This window comes from Heliangelus exortis, chromosome 2 (assembly GCF_036169615.1).
Source record: "Heliangelus exortis chromosome 2, bHelExo1.hap1, whole genome shotgun sequence".
NCBI classification, from domain to species: domain Eukaryota; kingdom Metazoa; phylum Chordata; class Aves; order Apodiformes; family Trochilidae; genus Heliangelus; species Heliangelus exortis.
The window spans coordinates 127,655,093-127,682,561 of NC_092423.1; the positions used below are offsets into that span (position 1 = coordinate 127,655,093).

The following is a 27,469-nucleotide window of genomic DNA, read 5'->3' on the forward strand; positions in this document are numbered from 1 at the left end:
AGTGTCCCTTCTCAAGGGTTTTTTTGATCCTGCCTTACAGGTTAAGTTTGTGGCTGTGTCGAACAGCTGTTTGGAAGGACAGAAGAGCTGAAACAGAAGGGCTGAAAACTCCTCCAAGAGAATGACAGTCCAGTCCCACACAGACAGCAGGACAATACGCTGGCAAAGAAAAAAAGATGTGTGTCCATCAGCTGATGTGTATCCATCCCTAATGCACATTTTTCACATACACTAGAAGATATGGGGATATGAGCATGAAATGGAGAGATTTTCCAGAATTTTATACTTCAGAACTTGTAATCTAGAGCTGCATTTGCTTAAACGTGAACAATTGGACACAGGGCACTCTTAAGCATGAAGCTGCTGCATGCAGTACTCTGCTTTAACCTTCTCAAGCACATTGGAAGGAGTCATTCAGAAGGAAAAAGGCTGAAAGCTCCCATGTCACAACTACAGAGAGCAGGGCAACAGCTTGCAGATAACCTATTTATCTGCTTATCCTTATCTATCTGCATCTAGCCTCCAGCCAGCAAACACAGAATAACAAAGACAGCATAGCTCCTAAAATTTTGGAAGTAAAATAAAAACACATACAACTTGTCTCACCCATATCCCATCCCCAGTCCATACATTTGTCTGTACATTAACAGGGACATTTGCAGACCCAGGGCAAGTCTTGCAGGTCAGTTCAGGTTTGTCTCATCCTGCCCCACGCTGGGGCACACACAGGGGCTGTGCACTGAGCCAGGAGGAAGAACTGCAGCACCCTGTGGATCTGTTCTGCCTTCCTCGCTTCTCCCCAGTGTTCTGCTCACCAGGAAAGTGCCCAACTCACTAAGCAGTGTTTTGACATTGGCATTAGACACTTCCTGGGTCTGATGCTCCAGCCAGGAAACAAAACTTTGTCTTTTTGGACCAAGTATAAAAAGCAAAATTTAATGCTTAAAGTGTCATTTACTCATGGTTAGAATCCAGTCTGAAGGAGCAAACCAGGTAAGTCCCGAGTTTTGAACACTATTATTTCAAGTTGAGTTTTATCCAAGAAAGGAACCACGTTGCATTAAAGAATCACAGCACTAAATTAATTAAAAAACCAAAAAAGAACATCCCCCCCCCAACAAAACGATGGAAGAAGTATACTTTTCCAAGATTAACTAAATTTACAGAGCTTCCATACATCAAACAATTTGACCAACCCTTTATTTCCACCTAGTTTGAAAATTACTACTGACATGCCGTTTATCTTAAACTTTCAAGAACCAGTACTGAATATTTACATATTAATTCCATGCTTGACACTTTACTTTTCATTTCAAATTCCCTGACAGAAAAAAAAATTTACTCATTCTTGCTAGTTTCCAACAGTTAAGTTCCTAAAAAAATAAAACCTTAAACACATGGCCTAAAGGAGCTAGTGAGCTTTAAAAATACTTCTGCAATGCTCCTTAAAAAAATAGCATTAATGCCTGTGAGAGCTCCACCCATTTCAGTCATTACAATTGCATTAGTAAAATTCCATCTTACTGTTATTTTACCATTCCAAAAGTTGCTCAGCTTCCAATCCAAATTTTTGTTCGTTATTTTAAACAATGTTAAACCACATGAATACCTTTGTGAACCAATACTGTTCCCTCTTAACTGCACTCAGTTAACAGCAGTTCACCTTCCATAGGTTATTGTCAATGGATGTTGTACAAATCACCTCTCAAACAAACAGTGGGACACTGTCCCAGAGTCTCCTCACAGAGAAAAGTACACATGCCAGGGGTCATCTGTAGTTTAAATAAAAACCTACTAAACTCAGTCAGGTAGTATAAAGCTAAAAAGACATCATTAAAGTATTACCATACTTTAGAAACAATTGAAATAGGGTGTTACAAATTTATGGTTCTAGGCAGATGAACTGTCTGAAGTAAGTTAAGATCACATAAAAAAGGACCAATCCAACTGGGCCTTATTAAGAAGGCAGACCCCCTTAAAGCACTTTTGTCATGTCAAGAGACTAATCCATAAGTGAAAATCAAGCTCAGCTGAGTCTGACAGTGGAGCTTATTTGTAAAAATTGTGTATGGCCTTTAGAAGAACCTGCCACTCCTCACCCCATCCAAAAATGCAGTACAAGGCTACTGAGAACCAGTGAATTCTACAAAAATCACATGGAGCCCAAAGAAATGCAAACATTTAACTGCATACTTCATTCACTGAATTAACAAGAAAATAAATTTAGAGGTGAAGCAAGTGTTACCATTTCTTTATGAATTCCTCCCTCTCAAAGTTTTTCTTTTTGCAGTATATCCAGAAATTTCTACCATCGATTGAAAGGGAAGGCAGCATTACTGCTTCATTTTGTGTTAAGTTTATACATCTGTCTCTAAGCCTTCTCCTCAACTATTGTGAGACAACAGACATGGAACTCATCAACTCCAGGCTCTCAGGGGATGGGTATCTCATCATTTACCTTCAATGCATCCTCATGTTTTCTAATGAAATGGAGTTGGAGCTGGAGTTGTAAAGTAAATGCTGGATTGCTACCTTACTTTCCCTGAAGTCAATGACAGATTTTCTATTAATTTTAACAGGTGTGGGATCTTATTTAAATGTCTAATCACATTACCAAAGATGTACAACAGAATTTACTACATAAATTACATTTACAATTGTATTCTTTCACAGATTAATTAATTCCAGGCAATCTTCTATCACCTGCTACTTCAACTGCTGTCAGATGGACGTCCTCATTCATTAATAACTCAGATTGGTTAAAAAAAAAAAAAAAAAATGGCTAATGGCTCTAAACCTGAGAGAAAATAAACAACTAAAATTGCCTTACATGTATTTTTTTTTTTTCATTATCTTGCAGTAATAAGTCACACATGAAACACCTGTACCTTTCTTTTGGCACAATGGATATTTTAAAAGTCCTTCAAGTCTTAACTCAAAAAGGTTCTTTACTGAGTATTGTCTACCGAAGTCCAGAAAAAATTAGAACATTCTTTCAAAAGAACAAAAAATTTACAATTTTACACAAAAAGTCTTGAATTTTATTGAAATTTCAAGTCTTGTATCAAACAAAAACTTTTCTTCAGAAAAAAATATTCTCTTGGTTTCCTCCAGATGCCAGTAACTCTGAACTGGTCCTTTAGTGCTGCCTTTTGTCATCATCTCCCATCATCTCCCATCAACCAAGTCCATATGGTTGGGCTGTTCCATTAGGTCTCATTTTATCGTGTGAAGGAACGTACATGACGACCTCTTCCACTGCCTCCACTAACAAACTTTCCTCTTGAGCCACCACTGCTACTACTATTAGCACTTGTCCAAGACGGTCCAATTCCTCCCCGGCCTCTGGAAGCACGATCGCGAGGACTCGGTCGGTAGCCTTAAAGCAAAGAAAATTATACTCAGTTGGAAAAAAAAAAAAAAAAAAAAAAAAGTACCCTAGGCGTAGTAGCTGCTGTGAAAGCGTCAGAAACAAAAACAAGATGAGACACAAACAGGGTCTGGTTTTCTCCTGTAAGTTTTCGCTTTGCTTTTAGGCAAGCATTTTTTGCTTTCACTTGCTTTATGGTTACCATGTAGGTACGAAGAAAACTCAACTGCAAAAAAACTGCAAAATTACGATTCTGCGATCAAGCGTTCAATTCAGCAACTTTTATGGATTAGAGGGCAGTTCGTATGAAAGCATGTATTTGACACAGTCTCAGTGACAACTGTTCATATATGCTTAAAACATTTGCTGAATTTCAAGGTGTTTGCAGCATCCTTGCATGGTTTCATTTGTAAAGCGAAAATGAAATTCAAGGAATTTTCTATAGTTCGATGCCCATATGAATACCATGTACCTGCTGAACTTAATGGTCTCAGTGGTGGCAGGGGACCCCTGTTAAAATTGCTTTGGCCACCTCTACTGTCATTGTAGGTTCCCCTGGGTGTACTCTGTGCACTCCAACTTGAGCCTCGAGCGCCTTCACGACGACTGTAATTTCCTAGACAGGAGAGAAAAACCCACACTCTGTTGAGCAAACATCACCTGGTTTTACTTTTCATTTCCATCTTCACAATACTCAGGGTGGTAAACACAATATTCACATAATTCAAACAGATAAAGCTACTCTGCATCAACATACCCTCAGTGCTCTAACTCAAAGTCTACAAGTTACTGCATTAGAGGCACAGTCATGGGAAAATATCTTTTGATCTTACTCGTTGGGTTTTATTTATAAAAATACATTATGTAGTATATTGACATAGATTCCTATACCTTTGGGTTTTGTTGTAAAATAAATCCTAGCATTTTTAACTTTATTAAATGGAAGTATTTTGTTTCTACTGTGCAAGGACTTGCCCTAATCACAGAATCAAAGGGAAAGCAATGAAACCTTGTCTATCTAAGAAAGAAACTTGTATCCCTGTAGTCAGAGACTCCAGATTCTCTGAAAATTGCATCTTATTCCTGTCAGGATTTTCCATCCTTTTATTAAAAAAAGTAATTTAAACACAGAGATATATTGCAGTTCTTGATTTCAGGAACTACCATGTCACAAATGGTAGAAGACGGCCTTTTATTTTTCTGACTGCATTTCTGAAGCACTCCAAAAGGAAACAGTTAGCTCCTTTTGTAGAGACAACACAGGAACTTACAGGCTTGGTTCAAATACACAGCACTCCACAAAACCTTTTCGAGAGCCAAGCAAATTTTAAAAACACTGCTTCAGGAACATCTCACACCAGGGATGATTAATTGCTAGTAAATTGGGTTAATATTACTGAAGCATTTTCAGCATTTATTTACTCCAATTCTCATACAGGAGACAACATACCTTTTGAAGCAGGTGGTGTAAAGAACCTGTTCTGACTGTGAAAAGCTCCTCGTCCTCCACGATTCCCTGAGAATCCACCACGTGAAGATATCTTCTGTGACACTTTTGGTGGCCTTTTGGCTGGTGGGATCCCATCTGGAGCAACCACTTCTTTGCTTTCTGCAGCAACAAAATCATCCACGTGCATGGAGGGTGGCCTGCTGGTGTTCTGTTTCCTCTGGCGGAAGATATCGTGTGGTCGAATCCCTTGTCCAAATCCTCCCCTGCCTCTTCCTCTTGGTGGTGGCACAACATGAGCTCTCTTTGCAGGCTCTATGTACTCAGATTTTCCACTGTCATGACAAAACATAATTTCCTTCATTAATTTAAAAATACAATCATAAGAAGGTCAGGCATTCTCCATACTGGAGATGCAATCTGAAAGGTATTTGATCTTTTGAGAATGCTCAAATCAGTGCTGAGCACACTAACAGTTTACTCATTAAACTCATCTTACCTTGAAGTAATGAAGGTCTCATGCTTGTGCTTGCCAAGTTTGAACCCTTTTGTGGTTTTTGTGCGGCCAGGAGATGATGGTTCTGACAAAAATGACCTCTCCAATTCAGCTTGCAAGTCAAAGTCACTGCAGCCCTTCTCTGACAGTTCAATGAGGTCAACTTTTACCTGCAATGACAGAGTTGGGTTTTATCACAATAATCATTTCTAGCACCTCTGAAGAAGAAATGATGCTGCACCAGGATGGGTGATATTCAGGTAGGGCCCTTCTACTAAAACAAAAGAGCTCCATCCTCTACCTTTTAATGCAGTAGCATGGCTAAAACCACAAAGCAGCAGTAACAGAAGAGCAGCAGAGCTTTCCTGTTGCAGCGAAATTGTTTTGATGGTTCTGCATCTCCATAAAGAACCGGGCATAGCTTTCAAGCACAAACACCTGTCTTGTCACTTGCAGTGAGGCACTCTTTTGCTTAAGCTACAATGCCATTTTTTTCCATTTTTGTCACATCAGAGCAAAGATTTTAAAAAAAAATTTAAAAAAAAGTGTAGCTATCAGGCACTTTGGATGGAAAAGAAAATTCATCACATTCTTTGTCTATGTTTAATGCAAACTGCTGAAAAGCCCCAGCAGTTATGCAAAAGATGGTTAGGGCTGACACAATGACTGCTCCTCTGCAGGAGATGATTTCTGCATCATAAGGAAGAGCTTTTTCACTGTGAGGGTGACAGAGCACTGGAACAGGCTGCCCAGTGAGGTTGTGGAATCTGCTTCTCTGGAGACATTCAAAACCTGCCTGGACGTGTTCCTGTGTGACCCACTCCAGGTGATCCTGCAGGGGGTTGGACTCAATCTTTCAAGGTCCCTCCCAACCCCTAATTTTCTGTGATTCTGTTAATAGAGCACTGTGCCAACCTTGTGGCTGCTTCCGGGTGAACCTGAAGGCATTTGATAACAACACATTTAACAAATGCCAGTCCCTATATAGGGGTCAATTTACAAGGGTAAGCTCAGGAAAACAAATTATTTGGCCAAATGAAATTCTGATGCTACCAGCTCAGGTTAATCCCCATTTTTAAATCCACTTCAGTCATGTTAATGAAGCCTTTTACCATATCCAGATCAGTGTCTATTTCTTCAGCCTGAAAGGGTGAGAACCACATGGACTTCAGCTGGTCATCCATCATGTCTGCCAAAACATAGGTAGTCCTGCAGCAAAACAAAACCCAAACACCTATTTGGTTATGAACTACCACCAACTGGAAGAACACACAGCATTACAGAACCTCATGCTGCCTTACAACTGATACCTGCATAAAATTAAATACACTGGGACTAGCAGGTAGTAGTTACAACAGTGCCGTTTAGATAAGATTTGTAATATATTCATGCAAAAATTATTGCATTTTCTTAAGTATACCACAGGCACTATGCTCACACTTAACCATTTTACCTGTTGTTAAACAAATTCTGAAGAGAGTCTGGTGCAGAAAGAATAGGCTCCACATCTTGGTCACTCAGTGGACAAGCATCACCTGCTGATTCCAACATCTGCCTGACCCCAACGATGTTGTCCAGTAAAGATTCAAGGCCATCATCTTCCTTAGAACGATCCTAAGTCAACACAGCACAAATCAGAACTTTTTGCCCTCCTCAGAGAAGGAAATAATTTTGTCAATTATAAAAAAAACCAAAAACAACCCACCAAAAACCAGAGCAGGATACTACACAAAAGAGCCTATCCATCCACCAATGGTGAAACCAAGGCACTTGAGTACACGAGCAACTACAGAGAGCTCCTTGCTATGCTGTAAAACAAACCATGTCACCACATGCACATTCTCATCTTTGTCTGAAGTTGAATCTATAACCTCCATAACATACTCCCAAATAAGCCATGACCCCAGGTTTTAACTAACAAGCTCTCTGCTAGAGCATTCCAACATCCTAAATATCTGCTACTTCTTCAGCACAGCTGTGGTTTTCAATCTCTTACCACAGATGCAGGCAGCCAGGGAAGGGACAGGACAGAGTATAGCACAGGAAAGGCATTTGTGATCAACAGGCTGTAAAGCAGCTGTTTTATAGACTCTTCAGAACTATCCATCCACTGCATGGCTGCCATCAATTATGTAGGATTACATTTGAATATTAGAGTTAAGACTGCAATCAGAAACACTGGAATGTTGGATGCTTTGATTTCTGCATGTCCTTCAGTCCTGCCTGAATCAGAATTATCAAAACCAGATCAGGTCAGCCATAACTTTATCCAGCCACATCTACAAAATTGCTCTGGTGACACGAACACCCAAAGCTACTTTGAGCACCCTGTTCCAATACTGCCCTTCCCTCTTAGTGCTTTTTCTTTGTCTTTTTGTTTTGTATTGGTTTTTTTGTAGTGGCAACTTGAACCTCTGAAGTCCCAATTTGGGGTCATTGCCCCCATGTTTTATCATCTATAATTAACAAAAGGAGTTTAATTCCACCACCTTTGCTATTATTCCCCAAAGAGCTTCAAGTAGCCCTGAGATAGCTCTTTATGATATTTCACCAGGGCAAACAAATCCCACTTCCTCCTCTCTCCAGTACATATGATGTAGGTCCCTGACCAACTTGGCAGAAACCTCTTCAGTCTCCCTGGATCTCTCTAGAACCGGTGCAAGGGCAAAGCTGACCAAAGGTGATTGCTGCATTCCACATGAGAGCTCACCAGCACCCTGTGGAGGGAGACAGTAAGGTCATTGGATTTGGTGACCATGCTGCTTCCAGGGTGGCTCAGAACACAGGCTGCCTTGTTGGCAATGGCCACGCATGTTGGCCCATGTTCAACTTAGTGCCCACCATAACCACTCAGTCCTTTTCAGCTCAGCCTTCATCAAGGCATGGAGTTACCCTGCTGTCATCACAGAACTCTGCATTTTTCCTAACAATCCACACAAGTTAAATCAATCCTAAAAAGTTTATCAAGATCCCTCTGGATTCAAACTTTTTTGTTTCTTGCATTAGTCACTCTCCCAGATTACTGTCATAGCTGAACATGCACCCACCATTGAGGTCTCTGATGGAAACACCCAACAATACCAGCCCCACTACTGACTCTTGGGTATTCCACTTGTTACTGGTCACCAGTAACATCAAGACACCACTAAGCAGTGGTTCCTGTGGCTTACTAAACTAACAGCCTGCTCACCACTATCCAGTGCTCTGTCACATGATTTCCTGCCTTTCAGCACACAGTTAACTGCCTCTGCTCTGATGCTGTACAAATACTCTCAAGCACAAGGGGGTTCCAACCAAACCTGAAACTTCTTCGCATTATGACAATACAAACAATGAAGTCAGAATCCATCCTGCCTCAGAACAGGTGATTTTGGACATCAGTATTAAAACAATGGCAACAGTTATTACCAATTCCACAAGGTATGCCACAAAATTGTGCACTCTTCTCCATCAAGGGTGGGGACAGTCCATAGTGTTATAAAAACATGTTCAGATACAAGACAGCAACATGAAGTGGATTCTTTCAATTCTTTTACCATAATATGTTTCTCCAGATCAAGTATCAGGTTTTCTGAGGTTTCTTCTTTGCTCTGCAGCAGATGTTTTAACTCTGCAGTAGACAGACCCAGCGATCTGCCAGGATGAGATCCATCTGCTTCCATAAGGCTTCCATCATCTCCACAACATCCCTAAAACATTTGGCAAGTGGGAAGTATACACAAATACTAATTACACCACTGGACTGCAAACCCTTTAGAATTCAAATGTGCATTAGAGCAAATCTAGTAAAACAATAGTAATCTCTTGATTTAAAACCATATTATGTGAAACATTTCAATAAGGTATGATTCAATAGGTGAGTTAAGATGCTGCATCAAAATGAATGCAATACTTTCTAATATAAGCTGAGGTTTGTGTCACAGAATTAACAAATTTTTATATTTCTTTCTTTCTATTCTACATATCAATACAGGAACTCTCTTAACACGATGCCATGAATCTAAAACCTGGACACAATAGCATGCTATTTATTTAGGAAATAATTATCAATCAATATGCCATTCTCCCTACTGAAAGACTCTCTTGTTTACTAAACATATATTCTAGCCAGCTTTCACAGATTTCATTGAAAACTGAAGATGGCATTTACACTACTGATGGGAAAGCCTTGCACAGCAATCTGCAGAGTCAATTGCTTTCTGTAATAATTGTTCCTGAATGTGTCTCACACTGCAGATTTCAGAGGAATGCAGCTGAGTTTGTCTAAGTATTCAATCCATACTCACCAGCGTATCAGAGTTTAGAATCTGCCGCATAAAATCCAAAACAGAAGAGGCCAGTTCACCTGTGTCTTTGCTAAAACTCGTTATTACTCGTTTCAATACAGTGTACAGAGCATTGCTGTGTTTTCTCAGTGAGCTGTTTTTATAAAGAAAAGAGGGAAAATGCTTTATTAGTGTATACACTGTAACATTTTATAAGAAAACAACATATATACAAAATAAATTTGATAAATTTCACATTATGACATTGAGTTTAGATTACAAAGCAGGAGCTTCATTGTTTTCTCTGTGCTAGACTGCTGTTCTCACCAGTGCTGCCTGTAGATACTTCAGACTGCACATATACAGCTATAGGTACTGTAACAATGCCTCTAAAAGCTGAAAGAAATTACATGTTCATCTTTTGGGAGAAAAGGGATAGAAAAGAGAAATTTTGCTTGCACAAGGGCCTTATGTACAAAGCAGGCTCACTCTTGCTGCTATAACTGCTTTGCACCCCATGATGCCCAACTGCAGGAACAAACCAGAAAGGTCATTGCCAACACAGAAAATGCAAGGCCATGCACCAAAACCAACAGCCAGGCATAGGGGATCACAGAATCCACAACATCTTTAACCTACTCATTTTTCATTTGTGGGTTGTAGACTTTCTTTCACTCTGAGCAGCACAGGTCTGCAGTGCTGCTTAGAAGCACGTTTTGAACAGCCTTTTATTGACAAGGCTTCAGGTACTACCTTTGGTAACCTCACGAATTCCTCACCTTTCTGCACCTCACCTTCAGTGGACAGAAAGATGTCCACATGCAGGGCAAGGAATTAAGTGTCAAAACAACACAATACTGTCCAATTCATATATATATATATATATATATATATATATATATATATATATCCTCATTTCAAAAGCAATTCCCTAATTGCCTGGAGGTCAGAACACACTGAGAAAGTGCAAACTGAATGCTCTCAAAATAAAGGAAATGACAGACAGCTCTCTGATGTCCTAAATGTGAGCTTTAACAAATGAGTGACTCAAAAGGAAAGGCCATTAGCACTATACATCATTCTATTCCTCCAGACAGCCTTGGAGTGAGGAAATGGAGGGTACAAACCTTTTTTCAGTGCTTTGTTTACTTCTTGAAAGCAAGCCTTCCTGTGTGCATATTGCAAAAACTATTCAGAAGTAAAATCTCAACAAAACTACTGAATAAAGCATTGAAGCTCCAAAAAGAAATGAAAGTCTGGGTGCTTTGTCCTCATCATTTCCTACTAGATGAGTAGGAAATTAATTCATATTGCATAAGTTTGAAAATAATTTGAAGTTGTCAGAGATATCTTAAAACACCATACCTCTTTAAGTGATAGAAGCCATAGTCATGCTCTGTAAGGAACATCATTGTTCGGATACAGGTCAGCAGACAATTGTAACTGCTCTCAGAATTAGTTAATGTTTCCATCAGAGAGTCACAAATTAAGGGCATCAGGTCTTTACTTGGTAAGGAGTTGGAAAGTTGCTCTGATTCAGACACAGAGCCTTCTGATGAACTTGGTAAAATGAGTGCAATGTCCTATAAGAAGTGATAATTGTACAGACAGTAAAAAAGGCATTCTCTGTACAAGCAGTAAGTATAAATCATACATCACTGTCAGAAACACCAGCTTCTTTTACTACTCTTGTGTCATCTTATTCCAGTATTTCACAGTTATTACTAGCCAGTAAAATATCAGACCAGTGTATCTTTTTCAAATTGGTTCTGTTAAGAGTTACAAGCCCCTATTGATTTTTAAAAACATAAAAGCTCCCAAGGATGAAGTGACAGCAGAACCACAACTAAAAGCCACACAGTCACTGAATAACATCTCACACTGGCGCAGTGTTTTGTGCCTAGGTAACCAAACTGTTCCTAAAGCCCAAGACATTCATCAAAATTAAGAGGCTGCAGACACCACCTAGGAAGTTTAAGATCCGCTGCCACCTTCACATTTTACATAAAATAAAACAAGATTGATTTTCACAATGAATTTGCATGGGCAAAGAGCTCTTGCAACCAGCTGACTGATCTTTACTGACTAATAATGCTCAAGTGTCTTTTGCATAAACAGATAAGCATAGAGCAAATAGATATATGCAACTACTAAGACAAAAAAAAAAATGCAAATCTATGCAAGCAACTACCAAGAAACTACCGAGACAACTCTGTGAATCAGTTTTCAGATAACATTTCTTGCTTTGCTCTAACTTAGGCAATTTTTTTTAATGGTGGTTTTATGGTAGCAGTACATCATACATATCCTTGGAACACATTTTTGAGAGGTTTCAGTTAGACAACAAAGAGATATGTATTTATTCAATTAGCTGAAGGGTTAACAGTGAGAACTCAAGTTTTGCCAGTAGCCCATGTTCCAAAAATCTTCCTACAAAGAGAAATTACATCACTCCCTCAGCTGAGGCAACAGTCAATGTTTGTGTCATTCAGTCTTAGTCTCTACTGAACTACCAGAATAGTGTACACAATGGAAGAGAAGTATCATATAATGAAAGGATTTACATTTAAGAGCAACATGAAAGCAAATCTGTCAAAGCAGCAAACCATACATATCTTTTCTTTTTGTGTTTTAGCAATGTTCTTTTTTGTTTGGGGAAAAAAAAACACAACAGAGACCTAAAGAATAATCTCATTAAATTTGTCTCCTACAATCATCAACACGAATTTTGCATTAAACATAGAAAATACCTGATCACAGAGGGACTGCAGAAGGGAAGTTACATATTCAGCACTCTGTTGATGAGTGACATTGTCCCCAGCTGATCGCATTAAAGCCAAGAGCTCCTGGAAAACCTCTGCATACTTCTCATCACCTTTACTGCTTCCATTGATAAGATGCAAAATAGCCACTTTACAAGCTTTGTGTGAAGCCAGGGTATCCAATAAAGCAAGCAACCGAGTTGTCTGTCCAGTGTACTGTTTCTCTTTTTCTTCTGTGCTGCTGGAAGAATATCAATGCACTTTGAAAAAGCTGTTTTAAAGTGATCTAAAAATCTACAAAACCAAACATTACAGGAGTCATATAAATCTGCATTTTTAAAAAAGCACCTATTTTACATATTTTAAAGTTAGTTTATTTTTCAAACACTGCTCAACTTCACTAAATGACTTCTGGTTGCATAATAAATTCATTAATCTACTATGCATTTGACTAGCAGAGGGCATCTAATGGCATACTGATAAATGTGCTTTTTATACAAACAGTATCTAATACTATGCTGATAATTATGCTTTTAAATGCACAGTACTCATTGTTTCAAAACCCTCTGAAAGAGTAGTACTGAACTTCCTCCATCTCACAAACATCTGCACATTTTCCTGTCAGCATGCAAATTACAGTGTAGCAAACTGTCCTGGCCTACTCTTGGCATTTAAATCAGGCAGGTCCTTTCGGAGCAGTTCCCAGGCAAGATAAAGAAGGCTTTGTGGGGACAGCCTAAAGAAAACCTTCCTCAAATACTGACCATAAATATACAATGTGATGCATGTCAAAACTTAAGAAGTATGACATGGTTCCTTGGCAACATTAAGCATTATCAGGACACATATGTAGAACTTGCCTGAGAATTCATTCAGTTCATAATGGCTCAGTATTTTCCTCCTGCTAAATCTGCTGCATCGAACCAAGGTGAATTTATCAGTCCTTTACAGAAATCTTTGCAACAGAAAACAAAGGTACCTTTGCAGATCTTCTACAATCAGATCCAAAACAGTCCTCATAATAAGAAGAGCAGTAGGTGAAGCCAAGTCACACAACTGAACACAAATACGTCTCAACATATGCTGAATGGGCTGGCAGGAGGAACCAGAGAAAGACCGAACAATCTCCTGGATCAGTTTGGCTTGAACATGAAGATGCATGCTCCACAGCTTCCTGGTGTTGAGTGCCACTGAAATATCATGTGGTTCAATTACCTGCACAAAAGAAGAACAGTTGGTTTTTCCTTTCAAACTTTACCATAAAAACTGCATTCTATCTAAGCAAAGACCAAGTACTAATACTGTCCTCATCAAAAACATGAATATGTTGTTTTCCTTATTATGACTGAATGACAGAGCACCACTCCAGCAAATTAGCTATGCCTTCAGAAGCATGGGTTGTCACACACCTTTTATGCTTACTTTAATTAAAGACCACAAATTCAAGATCCATGCCAAAAGAAATGAAAGTCTTAATATGCTGAGCGTTTGGCATTCAGCGTTAAATGCAAAGGCTTCATAGCTGATCATTTCAGTAATAGGATGAGAGTCTAAATAATTTCACAAGGGACAAAAGAGCACATGACTGCTAATTTTAAAAGATGCTCCAAGTAAGAACAATTTTGTTTCTGTTAAAAAAGATTTACCTTCAAAGAATCTACATGAACTGAAAGCTTTAATTCATCCTTCCACATACCTGTTTTTCCCACAACTACGAAAATGGTCTAAGGGTTAACACACAGTTATATACCTGGTTAAAAACTAAACGAATCTAAATCGTACCTGAGTTGTCTGCATGGGCAGTGGAAGAGGCAACAGTTCTGAAAGCAGTATAAGTCCAGAGAAAAAGCCTTCAGGAATTCTCAGAATTGAAGAGAGAACTTCCTTCAGCATTAAAGACCAAGTATTGTTTGCCAACGTTTCTTCCGAAATGGTAAGTTTCTCATTAACACCTTGTGTAAAAGTCAGTAAGATATCAACAATGTCATTCTGAATTTTCTGTTCATCGCTATCTAAGCGGCCTGAGAGAGGAATAGAACACAGGAGCATGTGCAAAGAAACAAGTGCTGAGGGAACACGCATGTCTTTGAATTCAAAAGATCCACCCCTCAGCAGTTCTGTCAGCATGGTTTTCAGTAGAGTGAGTGTACAGCGGGCCATGGAAATAGTGGTGACTCTGTGAAGCGTGGTGCCCATGTTGACGTGGAGCCTCCAAGGCTGAATGAGTATGCTGTTCAGCTTCTGTAACACCCGAATGAAGGTGTCCATCCCCTCAGAAGAAAAGAGCTGAATAACTGCAAGATTCCACTTCAGGTCTTTCTGTTGACCTGTACAGAAAAGAAACAACATTTCTGTATGTCTGATTTCTCCTGGGCAATCACAGTTAAACATGTGTCAAGTAAAAGACTTGGAAAACTAAGATTTTTCTGTGAAGCAGTACAAATACATTAACCATACCGTTGACCAGAGGGGGTGGACATGCAACATGACAAAGAACGCGGAGTGCAGTAGGAAGGCCAACTCCATCTGGGGTCATCAAACTGTCAATATTCTTTTAAAAAAACAAAACCCAAAATGCATGTTATAAGGAGGACTTGACAAGTATATCACTAGCTTAGTACTGAAATTCTATATTTAGTTATTTTAAGCATTCTGCAAAATCTGATTATTCCACTTTTTGGAAAGCAGCCACAAATACAGCAGAAGCAAAAAAAAGGAGGGTCAGCATTTGCATTGTGGTTTTACAGTAAGTTAAAAGATATAAATAGCTGCACATCTGCACCACAGTTACCTTAGATTTTGTTTCAATAAATATAACAGAGCAAGAAGTGGCCCAGATCGTAAGTTTTAGTAAAAACATCTACTCTGGATAACAGCATAGATTTCTAAATACTATGTGTTAGTACATACTCAAGATAAAATATCAAACTACAAAAAGGTCTAAGCTTACAGAGCACAAATAAAAGATATCTATCTGTATTTTACCAACCTGTTTGATGTATTCAATGAGATTTGGAATGCAATTTATTTCAAATCTAAGATTTTTCAATGGTTCAAGCCACTTACTCAGCTCTAGGGGAAAAAAAAGAACTTGAGTTAATTAGGGAACTTACAAGTGCATTTATAAACATAAAAGATTTGCAATAAGAATGTACTTGATTTACACACCAGGTACTAAGTCTAACTGTGAAATCTGTGAGGCATACATTGCAGCTGTAGCCAGCTGGAAAAGCATCAACAAAAAATAAGACTTCAGAACAGCCAAGCCACCTCACATACATGGACAAAATTCAGCTCAACTCAACCTGAGCATTCAAGTAATTTTCACCTTATTATTCATATTATTTGTGTTTAAACATACTTTATAAAAGACACTAAGAATCCCACTGCCAGCTAAAGAAAAAGCCTTCAAGAGCAAGGACCAAAGCACATTTCTTTTAATGTACGTAACAAGTTACTGCAAGCTGAATACAAAACTCCTATGAAATGTCTTCATCTGAAGGAAGTAACAAACATAACAGGCAGCTCACTGACTAGTTTAGTCCATTTTTACTAAAATGTACTCTATTTTCAACACGGAAATCATTTCCAACTTCCTGTAATTATCCAAAATTCATGGAAGTTAGTATTACTTGGAAAATTATTTAACTATAAAGAATAAAGAATTTCTATTTAACTCTCATTAACAGAAAAAAAATAACTACACATTATATAAGTGACTCAACTAATCAGATGCAGCTGGGAAAAGAATTTCATTCTATACATTATCCAAACCAGATGACTGTGAAGCACCCATTACCTACATATAAAAGCTTTCTTCTATGCATTCAAACAATTCAGTTAATAATGACACACACACAATACCTTGCAATTTGGTGTTATTTTCATCTGCTTTACAAAGCTTCAGCAAAGGTGCAGAGTGCTGTTCCAGCATTTGGACATCACTGGAAGACTGAACCACCAGCAAAACAAGGATGCAGGCATAATTATAAGCAACGGACTTCTTAGACTTCGAGTCTCTGAAACACCAAGAAGAATTTTCTTCACATCTCAACTAATGCAACGAGATAATTGTTAAGATTTTCACTCTATGACCTGTAAAAATCTATCTACAGAACTTTTACCTTCACCAAGGCTTGGCCACATAATTATCAACACAAAAAAAAAAAAGAAAAATCCACCCACAAAAACACTCTCCTGTGCTTTCTGAAAACTGAAAGCTTTCTTGTACATTTACTTTACAGTTATTTCAGCATCCATAAAGTTGAGAGATGAAAGCACTGACTGGAGGCAAGTAACAAATTTTTTTCATAATTTTGTCTGGTTTTATACATCTTGTTTTAAAAGCACTGCTACCTACAGTAGCAAAAGTGCCTGTCCAGAGAGAAAAGTGACTGGTTTTAACAGCCATAAGAACTTGCAGAACTGAGACAGTCCCAGACTAAAAAAAAGTCCCATGTCACTTCCCCAGCCAAATCTTTCACTCATTTCAGTCATATTTTATGCTTGAATGAGAACTGCCTAGTTAACAATTTGTTCTCACATAGCCAGAAGTCTGACCTGTATCACAACACTTTCATAGATGAACTACACAGGTTCTGGGCATTAAGTGCATGATCACAAATGACAGGCCTGATGTTCTGCTACATTCTTCTACTTAGAAGTTGTTTTGTTTTAAAACACAAATATAATAGTCTAACAGAAAAATATTTAGATTTCCTCAGCTATTTATAAAAGATAGACACTTTAAAACGTAACAATCTAAAGAATATAAACAAGTGCTTAAATTACCCTAAAGCTTCTTTAGAATAGTACTCCATTAAAGTAATAAGACTTTGGAGATTTTTCTCCAGATTGAATACATGAGCCACAGCAGATCTTCCCACAGGGTTAAAGGTAATCAAGTAAAGGTTGTGAAGTGTCCCCAGCAGATCTGAATGGTCAGTCTCCTCACTGGCTGTGCATCGCTGAAAGTGGCAAAATAATTCTGAAATGCACTGTAATGTCTGTGTCGAATGCAGGAGCCACAGTGCAAAAGTATCCTCATTGGCACCATCTGACTGGAGACCTTCCTCTTGATCTGGATCAGAAAACTGGCAGAGTGCTCTAACCAGCAAGTTTGTTGCTTCATACTCAGAAATAAAGAAAAGAAGACCCTTCTGTGACTGTGCCAGGAAACGCAGTATATCTCGTATGGCTTGAAGCACACCTGGGTGGGCACCTGTCACTGGAATAGACAGTAGCAAAGTAATGCATTCCAAGAAATGGTGACTATGAAGATATCTGAAAAAAAATGTACAGGAAAAGAATCAGTAATATTCTGAACTCTGAACAATAGCATTATATAAAATTACAGGCCTCCCAGCTTCCAAAGTTCTGTGGACTATGAGAACTGGTAACTAATTGTGAAATCGTGCAGAATTTTACTCATACAAAAATAATTTCTGTATTACTTACAGGAAACAAATACCTAACTATAAAGTACTGATCTCAAAAATAAAAAAAATAGAAACAAAAAGAAAACCTCACCTTATATACAAATAAAACAACACTATCTTTTATTAAACTTGATACCATCAAAGAAACCTGTTAGCATATAAAGAAATACTTTCTAGACAGAAACTTGCTAACAGAGAAATAATTCATGGGATCCTTTATGTGGCTGAAAGCAGGCAGGCCTCCAATCTTCTGCCTGTGCTGTGAACCAGTGAGCTACACTGACACATCTGCTGAGCAGGGCTGGCTACCTTTTTGCCACCTTGGCATATAGACAGAGGTATTCCAGATTTGTTTTGTCCATACACAGACATGTTCCCAGACCACAAAAGGAAAGCCTAGATCTATAACAATATTTAAATAGGCACCTGTACAGCACCTAGCACAACCAGTCAGGATCTATGAATGCAACTGAAGTGCTAGCCAGTACCAGGAATAACAGGTTCACATCTTGTTATATGCATGCTAGGTTGACTGAAAGCCAAGAAAATAACTATCAAATTCTACCAGGCTTTATAAGCACAATCTGTAATTCTCCAATAAAGTACAAAGTGAAATATCTTGAAAAGTGTTGTCAAGCTCACCCCTAAAAAACCTCTAGATTAATATGGAGGAAATACACTCTATAAAGTGCACTTGCAACTGCCATACCTAAACAGGACAGGGAAAGGATCATCCCTCTCTGGAGGGCCTGTAATGCGTGCCATAGTTGGGAAAGATTTCACAGGTGGCTGAATCATTGTATGAGGAGCAGTTTCCATCAAATGGAAGATTTCTTCAAGAAGACTGACAAGTTTTTCCATCTCTCCTTCGCTTATATTAGAAGATTCCAAAAGATTATCCATGTCCATAGGAGTCTCAACATCATTCTCATATTCTTGGTTGGTTCTTTCAAGTCCTGCCAAGTCCTGGTCTTGTTCTGGCTCCGTGTGATTAGGAAGAGCGGGAGTGTTCTCTGCTAACTGATCAACCACCTTTTTAATATCTGACAGAATCTCATAGAAGTGACATTTCTGGAGAATTGCAGATCCAGCAGTAACTACTCTCACAGTCTGGTCTAACAGGATGAGTTCCAGAAGTTTTTGGTAACCACTTTTTTCATTAACATCTACGCCACCCCTTAGAAACATTTCCATTCCCTCAGTCATGCTGATAACACTATCCAAAGCTTTAAAAGCATTAAGTTTAAGGGAGGATGATACATGATCTGCAAACAACAGTTCAAACAACACATTAATAACTCCTGCCTGCAAAAGTGCTGTTATTCCTTGAGTCCCACATTCTGCTAAGGATGACACCAGTTTTGTCCCAGCTTTGAGCTGTCGGACATTCAAAGCAATGGGTTGTTTGAGAGCTACCTGCAGGTTCAAAGCTTGCAGGGTCCAATCTACTAGCTGGGTAACATAGTCTTGCTTTGTTTCTTTCACCAGCAGGTAGCTCAGACCTTTTACAATTAAACTTGGAACTTCTTCCAATGCAGTTACCCACTTTGCACCCCTTTCCTCTTGATACAATTCCAACAATTCAGTTAATTTAACTGAGGCTTCCACTGCCCCCGAATTTTCTTTTTCTGGGTCTTGGTCCTTTATTTTACCAACTTCATTTTCAAATACAGTCTTGTAAGGGCAGCTGAAGTATAAAAGAGGTCCGAGCTCCCTTTCAAAAGGTTCATAAGTGACAGGAGGCACAGATGCTAGATCCTCAGGAGTATATTCAATATCAAAGCTTGGGTACTTAAAAGTTTCACGTTCCAGATCAGCAATTCCATCTTCATCACTTGAAATCTGCTCATATCCATCATCTCCTAAAAAGAAAAGGATTCAGTTATGAAATAAAATCAGTTATCGATACATCAGTTCACAACTGCTGAGAATCTACTAAAAAAATAAGTTATTATTTATTTAATAGAAATATTACTGGTTAGAAAACAATCATATAAACAGAAAGCTTTCTGTCTACAGATATAAAGTGAAAGCCAGAGATGACTGATATTTCATGTAACAATGGAAACATTTAGAAGAATGTATACAGCAAAAAATTTAACCAGGATACACATTACTACAAGCATATTGTCCCATTTTCTTCCTATGAATGCATCCATCAAACTTTTAGCCTAAAATTCTGCACGGGCATCACTGGGAACTTTAAGTAAGACAAGAATATAACTACTGACAGGATTACATAAGCAACTGTATTTATTTTTAACTAGGACATAATTTCTTCACCACTTTGCTCCTATTTATTTTTAATTGATAACAATATCAAATGTTCATTCTCACCTACAAAAATTGCACAATTTTCCTCCATTTAAGGAAAGTAACAGGAAAATTAGATGAAGGAATATAGCGAAATTCTGGACAGGTATCAGAACCATAAGGCAGACAACAGTGCAATGACCAAGAAAAAAGACTCACCTCTCTTCTTACCTACTCATCATAATGGTACCACCATCAAAATTTCCTAAATCAGATTTTTTTTTCCTTTACTGTTTACATCTTCACTTACCTTCCCCTTCTTCCTCCTCTTCACCCTCTTCCTCATCTTCATCTTCCTCCTCTTCTTCCTCTTCCTCATCAGCAATACTCTCTACTGTCTGTTCATCATCATCATCTTCATCCTCATCCTCATCATCATCATCCTCGACATCCACATCATCCTCATCTTCTCCTTCTTCTGGTTGATCTTCCTCCACTTCACCATCATCAGAATACTGGCTTTCTTGATGAATCGATGTTCGATCAGGAGAAATGGGCTCAAAGTAATCTTCCCTGTGGTCCACGTCATCTTCTTTTTCCCCAACCACTAGAAATGCATAGAAAGTTTAGGAAATAAGAGTACTTATCTGAAATCCAGGGCTCAATACTACGTTTTGACATTTTTCATTACTCATAGCAGAGATACTAAAAAGCATCTTGAAGAAAATCTTCAGGTGACCCCAACTGAACACAAGCAACAATCATTCAGTTCAGTCAGACTATCAATAAATATGTATAGAGTTCTTGGCCCTTTCAACCCATATGGAGACCAGAGAACTCAGCAAATGCTGCAGGGGGAGGGAGAAGGACAGTGAATGCCAGAGTCAACAGAACATTCATATAAGATACAAGCAGCATGTTCCAGCAGTGTATTGGTCAACAGCTGATATCCTCAAAACTACTAACTTTTCAATTTATACAATTTAATATAACCAACAGATTTTCTTTCAGATCCTTTTCCTAAAAACAACCTGTCCAGCAAGTGTAACAGCAGGCAGGAAACCCCACACCAGGCAGGAACACAGAATTCTGCTTCCACTAAACAGTGCACGCAGCAGATGAAACACAGCCTGCTCTCCTCTTACCTGACACAGGCATAGGTTCATCCTCATCATCATCAGGAGGAGGAGGGCCTGGAGGTGTCCTTGGTCCCCTAGGTTGTGGTCTTGGAGGGCTGCCATTGAACTGGTCTTCTTTCTCTCCATCAACTATATTTATTGTCAAAATAAAAACTTGCATTTAATGCAATCACAGGAAGAGAACCAAGAAATTCTTGGTTTTTAGTGCTATTTTTGACTAAAGAACACCTTCATTTCTCAGCTGTTATTCAATCTGTAGTCTGCATATGCAGTATGTGAGGCAGTTTTCTGAAGTTACTTTTGGTATAAACCAAGAACTACAAAAATAAGCAAGCTTATTAACATTACTACATTTTTAAAATGTAATACTGGGTCAAAATTAGCATAACTTTTCCATTTTTTGCTTTGACACTAGCAATACTGTAACTCTACCAATAATACCCAAGTGAATTTTTTTTAAAAGTTTACCTTTTAATCAACTGGTTTGCAACAGATTACAACTTTTTACTACAACAGAGTATTCAAATTTTGCAGCTCAGTGACTACCTTGAACAAGACAGTTCATTACAAGACAGTAATTTTAAATCTAAAACCAAAACTGAAGGAGAAAATTGATCATGGATTCTATTCATGGCTGTTCTAACACAAATACTCTCCTGTAGTGTACTCTACATACAAGTTATAAAAGAAAATGTATTTATGGGCATGAAATTTTCTTATTATGATTTTAATACTAATCACTTTCATTGAGATTCCAATCACCCAAATATTAATGAGTTCACATAAATTAAACTGAATTTTGACCATCCTAAATAATTAGCAATAGAGCAAAAAGTAACCCACTCTTAAAAAAGCATTAGACAAGAAACTACTTAACACCATTCAGTATAAATCTGTGAGAAAATACAAAATTAAAGGACAAAGACATAAAGCTTGAAAAACAAAGTCAATAAAATTCAAAACATGAAAGACCTGGGTTTTTATCAGACAACTATAATGCTGATTTTTATATTTTTTTAAATCTATGTCTGCTCACAAGGCTTACCATGTTTTGGGTTTCTTTTCAAACCAGGCTGTTGCTGGGGAGGTGGTGGTGGAGGTGGAGGTGGAGGAGGTGACTCTCTCTCATGACTTATTACCCTGTCAACTGAGCCATATATTGCCAAAGTCAGACAGTTGTACCACCCTCGTAGAACCAATCCATCTGTGTTGACCTGTTGTGTATTTTAAAAAAAGAAAAAGCACTTACAATGTTACACAGCTTCAGAAAAGATATTTCAGTATCACTGTGTCAGTATCTGCATAAGAGTAAAGAAAGAAGGATCGAGCATTAAGGTATCTCTTTACCCCACGTTTTGAAAACTGAGAAAACTTTAAGCATATCAAGTCATTACAAGAAATAATCTCTCTCTAAAAGCATTCAATTCCTTGTAATATATTGCCTAATATAGGACAGCCTACTGATGGAAAAAATCTTTACTGTTGGTCACACAAAGACTGTCTGAATGAAATACACCCAAACAGAACTAAGAAATTCCATCCTTCACTGTGGCTTGCAGTCACAACATTCTGATTTATCTTTGCTCATAAGCAGTGGATAATCTTGTTGCTAATCTCTACAGGAACTGTCAATCAAATCTTCTACAAAACATGGCATGATTGATGCAGGCTCTAAAGTAACAAGATATTTGAAATTTTCTGAAGAACATCTTAAAAAAATAAATGCTTTACATAGTGCTAACACACCACACCCATACCTAAATGACAGACACGTAGAAAAGAAGGGGTTTAAATCACATTGTGTTACCTTTGCATTGGGTCTGAAAATAATTGAAGTGTTTTCATCATATTCAAGGCTGTTAAATAAAATACACAAAATTAATTTTCCACTGATATAATGCATGTTTACAGAAATGAAGCACAAGTACTAAACATATGAGTCAGTAATAAAACACTGAACAAATATAGTATCTTAAAAGCAAGACTTCAACGTCACTTATTTCTGCAAAATACTTTTCATTAATATACATGGGCTCTGTAAGTTTAAAAACAACAGAATCTTTCCTTCTCTTAAGCATGAATCTCTGTCCTCCAACACAGACTGAAGGAAAAGGCCAAGACTACAAACTAGCAAAAACATTAAAATAGATTCTCTGACGTGCATTTTCTGCACTAAAAAAATCTCAAGAAGAAAAGGCATATAATGAAGTCACACTAATCATGAAAGCACTTACCTCCCCAGCCTATCAAAAACAGGGGCACTTGGCTTGCTGACATTGTTGAAAAACAAGTCCAGTTGAAAAGTATGTGGGGATGTCTCTCTGGAAACAAAACAAAAGTAAAATTAAATCTGTTGAGCTCCTTACCATGGTAAGTAGAACGAACTGGAGAGGGTGGGGGGGGCGATGAGTTTAAATTATACAGTTTAAATAATTCTCAAAAATAATTACACGTTCAGCAGACACATAAATGCATTTTACCTTCTTATACAGATGGTTCTGTTAAGGTATACAAGCATGAGAAGAAATAACAGGCAGATGTTCCTGAATCAGACACCAAGTATCTCTCACTTACCCATAAGCCCTGTTGTCAGGCAAGCTGGTGTGAGCTCTCACTCCTGGAGGAATGACTCGTACTTCATTTATGTAAACAACACATGGAAAACGAACTACATCTATGTTGGTGCTTTGCTGCAAAACAAAGAATAAGGAAAGTGTAAGAACCACAAAATGGAAGCAACACAATGTATTAATATTCTTTATTAACCAAATTGTATTAAAAATTCTATACAAAGGTCTATTCTGTAAAATGTTAAGCACTGTGAGAAAAGCTTTTATTTCTTTTAATAGTCTTCTGGTATTTTTCATATACTTTTATAAAAAATAACGTTAAAGTGTTACTGGGGTTTTTTACATAATTGGCTCCCTTTATTTGCAACAATTTTGTAAATGGGGTTTTTTCTAACAGAAGATACATTGGTAATGGTAAAAACTGCACTTTAATTTATTAAAGAATGACTCAGTACATGACTCCCTTCTAATAAAGCATCTCCGTTTTATAATTAAAGAAAAAATAATATGTGTGTTTTAATTTTAAACCTCAGCACATGTTCCATATCAAATGTGATATTAGAAATTATAATGATACTATAAATCTGGTTTAGTAGACCTGTACAAAAATTCCTAATGAAGCTTATTTTTTGCAATTCTGCATCATCTGAAAACCTTTTGCACACAACATTTCTGTTTGCCACACAGAAATAGCAAGTGTAAGGGAATGATGTTTCAGCAAACTGGAAGTAATCACAAAGCCACAGTGACTTCCCCTGTTGGCAGCCACCAAATTAACACTGAAACTCTCCCCCCACAAGATTCACTATATGAGATTTTACTGCATTCATGCATCATCTCTACCAAATTTACATTTTTTAAAGAATAAGCATAAAATAAAAAACAACTGTATGTCAAACTTTAAGCATATATAGACTTCCTGGAACAGATGCTCAGAATCACACCCCTCACTGAATGTTTCCAATCAGCAAATTGGACTAGCAAAAAATGCACTGACAGAACAATAAAACACCTAATAACAACAAAATTCCAAACCACTGCTCTACCAACATAAAAATTAAAGTTAAAAACCAAACTGATCTGCAGTCAAGAGTCATATAACCTTCATCAAAATCAGAAAGCAAAAGAAACGCCCAAACTACCAGCAAAATGCAAGAAAGCACTAAGATTTTTAGAAAACTAATAAGCAAAGTTTTGAAAAGAATGATTAAGCATTTGCTTTTGGCCACATATTACTGTCATGTAATAAGAAATCTACACATACATCCATCCTTGAACACACAAACACAGCATCTCATCCTAAGGACAGAGATATTTCAAGCAGGATGGCAGAACAAAAGGAACCCTGTGATGACAGGGAGCACAGCTTTATTTACAGGAATGGGGTGACTGTAGCCTGGGAGGGGTGACAGCTCCTTGCCTTTAAAAAAGGTGTATGTGTTACACGGGAAGAGTTGATGCTCAGGGGGCTGCATCCCCAGCAGCACTGCCCAAAGAGAGGCAAAATCCTGCTTAAATCAACATCATCAGAATTGCAAGGGAATCCAATCCACTTTCCCTCTACATCAGAACTGCCTGACACATGTTAAACTGCATAGCTAAACCAAATAAATAATTTTATTAGAAAACTCAGAAGTACTCTACAAGGACTGCAAGTTCCAAGACAAGACTCATGATCCACAGAGCAGAAGAATTAATATAACATTAAGAATGCTTTCCTGCGACATATAAAATTTTTTTTTTTTTTTAATTCAGTATGTTTCGGGATTGGAAAACATCACTAGTAAGAATTAAAGTGGCAGAAAACATTAAAAGTAATCCAAAATGTGCAATAAGAGAACATACTGCCCTCAAAGAAAAGAGGAGTAGCGAGTGTTTCCTACCCACAGGAACAGCAATGGTGAGCATTTCCTGCTCAGGACTGTCTTAAAATAGTAAAATTAAAAATACATGCTAGCTCCCTGATCCTGGCAGCTTGTAAGGACTTCAGAATAGTTTCCTGATTGTTTTTAATTGCAGGATCAGCTCAAAATACTTTATTTTCTTTCCCTAACGCCTCTCCATGAACACAACATCTTCTTCGGGTCACACTGCACTTGATGTTTGCCCCCCTCATGGTCCCCTTCTTCCACCTTGAACAACACAGAGTCCTGGGCAAACCTGATGCCACAGCAGCAGCTTCAAGACTGCTCAGGATGTCAACAACCTGGAAGCGGAATATTTGTATGAACTCCTACTGCTGAGGTAACTTGAAACATTCCTTTTGTTCGCGGTGCATCAGTCCAGGCTGCATAAATCGAAGGCAACCTCTAAATGTGCACACGAATACCCATCCTTCTCATTAACTTGAGAAAAGCAGTCGGTATCTCCCTGATAGGTACTGCCCTCCTCCCTTAGGGGCTTCTCCAACCATTTTAATTCTCTTTGTTTCCCCACGGTTGCTCCCCCCACCATCCCCGTCACCTATAATCCTCGCTCCAGCTCTACCGCCGCTCGCTCCCTCCCTCCCTCGCCCCCCCGCCCGCGGAACCCGCCGGGCCGGGCCCCGCGTTCCGAGTAGGACTCCCGGAGCAAGGCGGGGCAGGAGCGGAGATTCCCCCCTCGGTGCACACCTGGCCAGGGCCTGCTTCCCTCTGCCCGGCCACCCGCTACCCCCGCCGGGGCCTACCCCAGCCCTGCTCCCCGCCTCGCAGCCGCCACAGGCCGTGAAGGCCCCGAGGTGGGCAGGAAGGCGCCAGCGGCAGCAGAGGAGGAGGAGGAGGAATAAAAGGGCAAAGGCGACCTCTACACCCCCCGCATTACCTCCGCGCTCTGGTGCTTAAACGTGTCTAAAAACAGCAGCTCGGTTGCGGTGTCCACCGCCATCTTGGCCTGGCCGCGGGGGAAGGGCTTCCGGGCGGCGGGGAGAGCGCTTCCGGGCCGCCTCCGGGACGGGACCGAACGGGACGGGACGGGCGGAGGGAGCGGTGCAAGGCGGGGCCGGTGCAAGGCGGGGCCGGTGCAAGGCGGGGCGGTGCAAGGCGGGGCGGTGCAAGGCGGGGCGGTGCAAGGCGGGGCCGGTGCAAGGCGGGGCCGGTGCAAGGCGGGGTGTGGGGGGGGCGGTGCAAGGGGGGCCCCTCCGCCCCCGGCGCCGTGAGGAGCTTCAGAGGCGGGGGGGGGATGCGGCCGTGCCAGAGCTGCCGTTCAGCTGCTCCCCGTCCCGGCAGAGATGCGGGGCGTGCTGAGTGCGGGGTAGCAGAGGCAGGGCTCGGGAAGGGAGAGCAAAGAGGGCGGGCGGGCTGCCCCTCAGGGGAGGGAGGGCTGCGGGGCGGGGCTGCGGGAGGTGCCCGCCGGCCGTGCCCCACCTCGGTGTGGGTCGCCGTGGGTTCGACCGCGCAGCACTGCGGGCTGAGCCAAGCCTCGCTTCTTCCGCTTGGTTTCGGTTTTAGCCCCAGCCGAACGCTGACTGAATACATCCTGCTTGAGAAATTCCTTCTCCAGCCTTTTTTCCTACTTAAGATCGACCCTTTGCAGACGCGAGAAATTGCCGCGTCTCTCAGGCGCGTGTGGAACAATTCCCAGGGAGCTTCCCACGGCTCCTGATGTTTTTTCCCAGCGGCCGCTGCTCTTCTGCGGGAGCCGCGGAGTTGTACGCGCGTTAAGAGACACCGTGAAGCCCAAGTTAGCCCCTGGCCAGGGGAATGATGTGGAACTGGTATTAAGCAAGCGCCGCGTGGTTACACGAGTTTC

The 27,469-nt window shown here is 39.6% G+C and overlaps 1 protein-coding gene across 2 annotated transcripts; it reads right to left on the minus strand.

The window, feature by feature from the left end:
• Positions 1-1,178: 1,178 nt before the first annotated feature.
• Positions 1,179-26,679, minus strand: VIRMA (vir like m6A methyltransferase associated). Of its 2 annotated transcripts, none has more exons than XM_071737959.1 (24): positions 26,543-26,679; positions 23,745-23,860; positions 23,405-23,491; positions 22,978-23,026; positions 22,216-22,384; positions 21,177-21,299; positions 20,342-20,638; positions 18,488-19,640; positions 17,132-17,623; positions 16,205-16,359; positions 15,330-15,412; positions 14,798-14,891; positions 14,123-14,667; positions 13,320-13,555; positions 12,329-12,578; positions 10,944-11,161; positions 9,600-9,732; positions 8,850-9,002; positions 6,767-6,927; positions 6,426-6,522; positions 5,317-5,483; positions 4,821-5,152; positions 3,843-3,986; positions 1,179-3,379 (listed from the first exon to the last, which is right to left on the minus strand). In XM_071737959.1, the coding sequence occupies exons 1-24, from the start codon at positions 26,603-26,605 to the stop codon at positions 3,222-3,224; spliced, it is 5,475 nt and encodes a 1,824-aa protein (XP_071594060.1). In that variant the 5' UTR covers positions 26,606-26,679; the 3' UTR covers positions 1,179-3,221. The 2 variants fall into 2 exon arrangements, with proteins under 2 accessions (XP_071594060.1, XP_071594059.1); XM_071737958.1 differs by having other exon boundaries at positions 12,329-12,581.
• Positions 26,680-27,469: the final 790 nt, after the last annotated feature.

What these genes read in the sequence shown, in the direction of transcription:
- VIRMA (XM_071737958.1), bottom strand. Translation starts at nt 26,605, where the DNA reads ATGGCGGTGGACACCGCAACCGAGCTGCTGTTTTTAGACACGTTTAAG. An exon ending in TCATTGAATACATCAAACAG is followed by an intron (nt 14,892 to 15,329) that starts GTTGGTAAAATA and finishes TTTTTTTAAAAG; the next exon opens with AATATTGACAGTTTGATGAC. An exon ending in GGCTTCTATCACTTAAAGAG is followed by an intron (nt 9,733 to 10,943) that starts GTATGGTGTTTT and finishes TTATAAAAACAG; the next exon opens with CTCACTGAGAAAACACAGCA.